This window comes from Clarias gariepinus, chromosome 5 (assembly GCF_024256425.1).
Source record: "Clarias gariepinus isolate MV-2021 ecotype Netherlands chromosome 5, CGAR_prim_01v2, whole genome shotgun sequence".
NCBI lineage: Eukaryota > Metazoa > Chordata > Actinopteri > Siluriformes > Clariidae > Clarias > Clarias gariepinus.
Window position 1 is genome coordinate 7,554,335 of NC_071104.1, and position 6,000 is coordinate 7,560,334.

At 39.3% G+C, this 6,000-nt stretch overlaps 1 protein-coding gene across 4 annotated transcripts in view; it reads left to right on the forward strand.

Annotated features, from left to right (window-relative positions):
• Positions 1 to 5,440, forward strand: part of slc39a10 (solute carrier family 39 member 10) — a 30,645-nt gene extending 25,205 nt beyond the window's left edge. For all 4 annotated transcript variants that reach the window (XM_053496724.1, XM_053496726.1, XM_053496725.1 and 1 more), the window contains 3 exons: positions 999 to 1,079; positions 4,234 to 4,424; positions 4,706 to 5,440. In XM_053496724.1, coding sequence (XP_053352699.1) covers positions 999 to 1,079; positions 4,234 to 4,424; positions 4,706 to 4,858 — 425 coding nt within the window. In that variant the 3' untranslated portion in view covers positions 4,859 to 5,440. The remainder of the gene's footprint in view (positions 1 to 998; positions 1,080 to 4,233; positions 4,425 to 4,705) is intronic.
• Positions 5,441 to 6,000: the final 560 nt, after the last annotated feature.

The window sequence follows — 6,000 nt, forward strand, 5'->3', positions numbered from 1 at the left end:
GTTTATGCCCTTGTATAATACAGTTGCATTGTAAACATGGATATCATGGCAATATTGAGATTCTTTTAAACAAGAAAATATAAAATTAGGGGCAGGGATAAGGCAGTGAGTTAAGAGTGCTAAGGCACTGAGTTACTAATCCAAAGGTCAGTGGTTCGAGACCCAGCTCCACCCCATCTGCTCCAGGGGTGCTGTATCATGGCTGACCCTGGTTATACTGGGATATGCAAAGAAAGCATTTCACTGTGCAAAAATGTAAACTTGACAAATAAAGGCTTAACTTAATCGAAAATTGATCAAAACCAATATTCAGCACCTTTTATTGATGGACCGTTCCCTTAAAACAAGGTATAACATTCTATACAGTAAGTGATGATAATTGACTACAACTTGATTATTAAAGCTTTAACAAAAGAAAATCGCAAGAATTTGAAGTAAAAGCTTTAATAATCAAGTTGTAGACCGGTCTGTGTATGACAAACATCTTTAACAAAAGAAAATCGCAAGAATTTGAAGTAAAAGATGTTTGTCATACACAGACCGGTTCAAAAAAATCATTGAAAATCCCAATATTGCCATGACTTTCATGTTCATGGTGAGTATGTAAACTGACCTAGGCGTAGTATCATTAGTAATAGGCCAAAATAGCTAATACCAAAGAGGTGCACAGCCGACACTGGCCAATAGTCCTTAATAATTCCAAAATAGTCCTAAAAATGTGTAGAACAAGGAAATGGCTAGCTGTGGTTTCCACTGGTTAATCTGGTTTTCTCCAACAGTCCATAGACATGCGGAATATGATAATTCTGCGTTACCAAATCGCCCGAAGTGTGTAAATGAACGTGTGTGATTGGTACCCTACCTCATGCCCAAACACTCCCAGAATAAGCTCCAGTCTTTTCATGAAACAGGAAAATGTACAGGATAAGCGGTCGAATGAATTAACTAAAAATTTACGATTTATCTGATTTATTTAAGATCTGTATTCTGTGTTACAGGTGCTGCGTTTAGTGCCAACATTACGGGGGGCATCAGTACATCTGTCGCTGTCTTCTGCCATGAATTACCTCATGAACTGGGTAGGTTGTTTATCAAAACCAGCTGTCAGTTGTTCAAACGTACAATGTATTACCGTTAGTGGGCTTGAACAGACATCTGAGAAGAAGTGTTGCGCATCTTTGTCATAATTTTAAGTAAAAGAAAAAGCATGCTTTATTAGTCATTTAAGCTTAGGTAAGTGTTCGACTTCGAGTTAGCATTTACACTGACATTTACAGAGTTTAGCAGACGCCCTTATCCAAGGAGACTTTTTTTTTTTTTTAAGTGCTTTGTAGTCTTTATCGAGAAAAAAAAAAAAATCATCCTACTTCACTAGGTCAAGGACTAGAAGAACCATCAGTTCAGAAAAGCCTGCGGGGAAGGCTAGTAGAGCAAGAACGGGAAACACAAGCTCAAGGGATTGTTAGTAGAGTAAATATTTCATAATTCACCTGCTTGTTGAGGAGGTAAGTGTCTTCTAAAGGCCCTCAAATTTGTGTTAAGTACTCTGGGACAGATATTTTTTGTTGTAAAGCAGCGTGGAGGTTCTCTTCAAAATCATCACACGGTTCTGCTTGTGGTCGTCATAAACCATGTCTTAAATAAAATGTAGTCTAGGAAACAGCTTGCATTCATGGCAGGTTTATTATTTTGCCTTGTTACAGGTTTACTTTGTCATGGTGTATTATTCGATGCTTATTGCAATAGTGGCTTTTTTTTTTTTTTTTTGGGTGTAAAATTTTGGATTGGATTTAGATTTTTTTTACTGAAAAAGTGGTATTTTTATTATTTTATTTTTCAAAAATATCTTTAAAATAAATATATTTCTAATTAATAATATTCTTTTAAAATAGGGGATTTGATCTGACACTGTGTTTAAAAGTATGTGAACATTTGACCGTAGCGCTCATGTTCCGTGAATGTCCCATTCCACACGGTGTATCAACGTTACACTTAAACTCCACTCTTCTGAAAAAGGCTCCTAAGGGCACCTTTGGCAAACCTTATCTTCATAGACCTTGCTTAGTGCACAAGGGGCATCGTCACACTGGAACAGGTTTGGACCTCTCGGGTCCAGTGGAGGGAAACACTGGTGTTACAGCGCACTAGACATTTGTACAACTGCGTGCTTCTAACTCTGTGGTTTGTCTGAGAGCCACATGTCTGGGTAATGGCCAGGTACAACCCACATGCTAAAAAATGCCCAGATATACTGTACACAGTAGTTAAAATCATGAGTAATGTTTACAGAGAGATATATTCGAGAAAGTAGTTGCTGGTAGTGGCTTCAGACATCCCGACCCTGCTGTATTTAGTAAAAGGAAGGTTAAGCTGTCCTTAAGGATGCTGCCAGTCACTATGAATCACTCCTATTGCTTTCCTGCAACAATACCATGCTGTAAAATTTCTCCTGCTTGTGTGAGTAATGGCTTTTCATTTCCAGTGATGCTTCTTGCATCCAATATCGATTGATCACTTCGTCCGAGACATCAGCTAGGGAAAAAGAGAAGTCCCATCTATCTCTCCGTGTGCATGTGCCTCCTTTCATGTTTAAATGGAAGCAAAACAAACAGAAACCGAAATGGCAATGCCATAGATCGATCAAGGCTGAGACAACAACAAAAACAAGAAACTCAAATATTCTGTAGTGTTTGAGTTATATGAATGAAACTCAGAATATGAGTCTATTTTTGGGGGAATAAATAGAAGCTCATTTGTATTTTACAGTTACAGTCACTCAAGAGCATGAAAATTATGACAGTATTTACTCCTGATATTCCTCTTGAGAAGTATACTTGCATAACATAGTGTATATCTTTAATGGAAGAAAACCTGAAGAGACCATGTTTTCATTTATTTGGGTTTTTCGATCTAAACTATACACTTACCTGCTTAGATTATTTTTTTAATTGTGCTTAAAGTCACAAAATGCCTTTTAACTTGCCACGCCTAAAGTCTTTTAACTTCCTGATATCTATGATGATGGTCTACAGCTGGTAGCTTCCCTGTGCCAACAGAAGAGATTTGTTTGACAGCACTGATCAGGTTGACCAACAAACCATTCAATTGGAAAGTCCAAGGAGCTCAGTACAGATCGGAGAAGAAGTATGGTAGTCAGAAATGTTTATTTCTAAACAGCACCAGGTTCTCTGTCTAGAGTCGGCCTACAAAAAAAGTATGTGACATTACTCGGCCTTCAGACATCGTCCGCCAGTGGAGCTGGTGTACTGAATATACAGTGGTAAGTATAATGAAAAAGGAGGACTACTTCAGGATTCCCAATCTCAGATAATCAGCTTCGCAGTTGAAACTTGGACAAGATTGAGTGCTCCAGCAGGAAAATGACCACAAACAGACCTAAAAAAAAAAAAAAAACAGACAAAACTAGTTGTAGAATGAATAAACCAGGCTAAAATTAAGCCTTTGGTGACTTAACCCTATTGATGAACAGTCAGGTCTGCATCAGGAAACCAACACATTTTATTGAGCTCAACTAATTTTGACAAGAGGAGAGGTCAAAAATCCAACAAGTTCCTCTACCTGTAAAAAGAGACCAGCTCAAAAAAAAAACATTGCCGTGCCACGTTCATGATAAGTGCATGTAAACTTCTGACCACAACCGTATACCTGTTTCTGTATGTCTGGAATTTTTTTTGTTGAATGACTTTGACTAGCTTGTATTGTTGTGTTTATATTTGTGCCATCCTAAGGGAATGACTGGTCTGCCAGCACCTCTTTTACGAAGCACGACACTGTGGTAATGAGTGCTCTTTTGCACCTCGAGGCACAGCTAATTTCCTTTGCCGACTGTTTTAATTGTGCCTGTCGACACGAGGGAAGGCAAGAGCTAGCACACAAGCTCCACACAGTTGAGGCTGTCACATCTCCGCCGCTTTTCCTGAGATGGATTGATGCATGAGAGACACATTAATGCATTTTAGACAGTAATTAGCAGGGAAGGAGGACAGGACACATGGCGTAACATGAATCTAGGCCAATAATCGACTCTTTTTGGCTTTTTTTTTTTTTTTTTTAAACTTCATCTTGCTCAGGGATTGAAACCGAGTGCCAGTTGGCTGTGTTCATTTTTAGCATTTGTGTCCTTATGATGAGTGCAGTGGAAGTGTGTACACACTCACTAAGTTGTGGTGGTGTGATGAATATCTCTGACACCGTGCCTTTTCTTGCCTCTAGGTGACTTTGCGGTGCTGCTGAAGGCCGGTATGACAGTAAAGCAGGCTATTGTGTACAACCTGCTGTCAGCTCTCATGGCCTACTTTGGCATGGTGATCGGCACAGCTGTGGGTCAGTACACACACAACGTCACAAGCTGGATTTTTGCCATCACTGCCGGCATGTTCCTTTATGTGGCCTTGGTGGACATGGTGAGTATTTATACACTCCTCAGGCATTACAGAAGAAAAAAAACGACATTTAAAACTGCAATTCCTGTTGATGTCTAAAGCGCAGACATGTTTTGTTTTTAAAACTATGCAGATGGGGATTATTTTTTTAGACAATAATTTATTTATATTTTTAGTAATACATTGGAACAACAAAAAATGCATTTAAACAGTTAAGTTGTCTTCTAGATGCCAAATGTGCCTGAATTTTTGTTCAATCTAAAATCAACAATATCTAAAGTGAATTTGGTTCTGTTCTCCAGATGCCCGAGATGCTGCACGGCGATAGCGAAGATCACAAGCGCTGCCAGATGGGACACTTTGTCTTGCAGAACGTAGGCATGCTCACAGGTTTCGCCATCATGCTGCTCATCGCCATCTTCGAGGACCGTATAGTGTTTGACTTCGACTTCTAGCTTCATCTCCACGCCAGCAGCGTCCTCCCTCACAACATGGCACGAAGCATCCTCACGTCTCAGTTCGTGTCCTTGTGTTTTCATATGCTCTCTACGAGGGCCTCTGTGGCTTATAACGGACCAGCAGACAAGAACATTTACAATCCGGCTTCATTTTACCCTTCGGTCAAGTTTGGGTTTAAAACCCGAGTAAGCACAATACAGATGCAGAAACATGCAGTAAACGTCTCTCTCTGTCCTCAAAAGCTCAAAGCGCATGTCTCAGTGCTTGTCCTAACACGTGTATCAGTACGCAAGCATCATCCTAATATCATATCAGTGAGAAGGAAGTCTGAGAATTGAAGGATTTTTCCTTCTATTCCTAATATCATGATGACGATCCGACTGTTGAGAGAGGCAGCTAGCGCAGACATCCATCCGTCTAAGTCTAGTAGTGCAGAGTTGTCGTTGTTATTTGTAGCGCACTTGCAAGCCCATTCATGAAGAAGTGTACCGTCTCTTGCCGTGTTTTGTCTCATGTTGTCATGTTGTGGCTAACGAGCCACTAAAAAAATCTTTAAATACTGTCCCAGGAACGGACGGCAGTCAAAAAGAAAAAAACAGACTAAAAACTAGTCTTAGTCTGCTTGTTAGCAGAAGTGTAGATTTGAGTGCTTTTCATTATGCTGTAGTAATTCTACTGTTCCTAGTTGGAGGAAGCGCACTACCTTTACGACTCCCTTCAAATCCTTTCATCAGCAAAACCTGTAAAGCCATCCGTTTCTATCTGTCTGGGTGTCTGAGTATTAGTCAAAAAATAAAAACGTGCACAGTGTTTTAAAACAAGGTTAGAATACTATAAAAGTCAAGCTGCTAAGGAGTAGTGTTTTGTTAGCATCAGCCAGATCACCACACAAGATATTTATTAGTTAGTGTCAATTAATGAACCCATACTAATTGTTTTTTTTTGTTTGTTTGTTTGTTTGTTTTTTGGTTCATGAGTAAAAGGGTTTAATACTGCTTGTCATTACTGTAATTACCGCTTTTTCTTTCAGGTTATTATACTGGTCGAATCAAGGTTATTAGTACATTTCACCCAGGGTGCTATCTATATATGTTTATCATGAAAACAATTAGAAACAGTTCTTTGACAGCGGGTAATA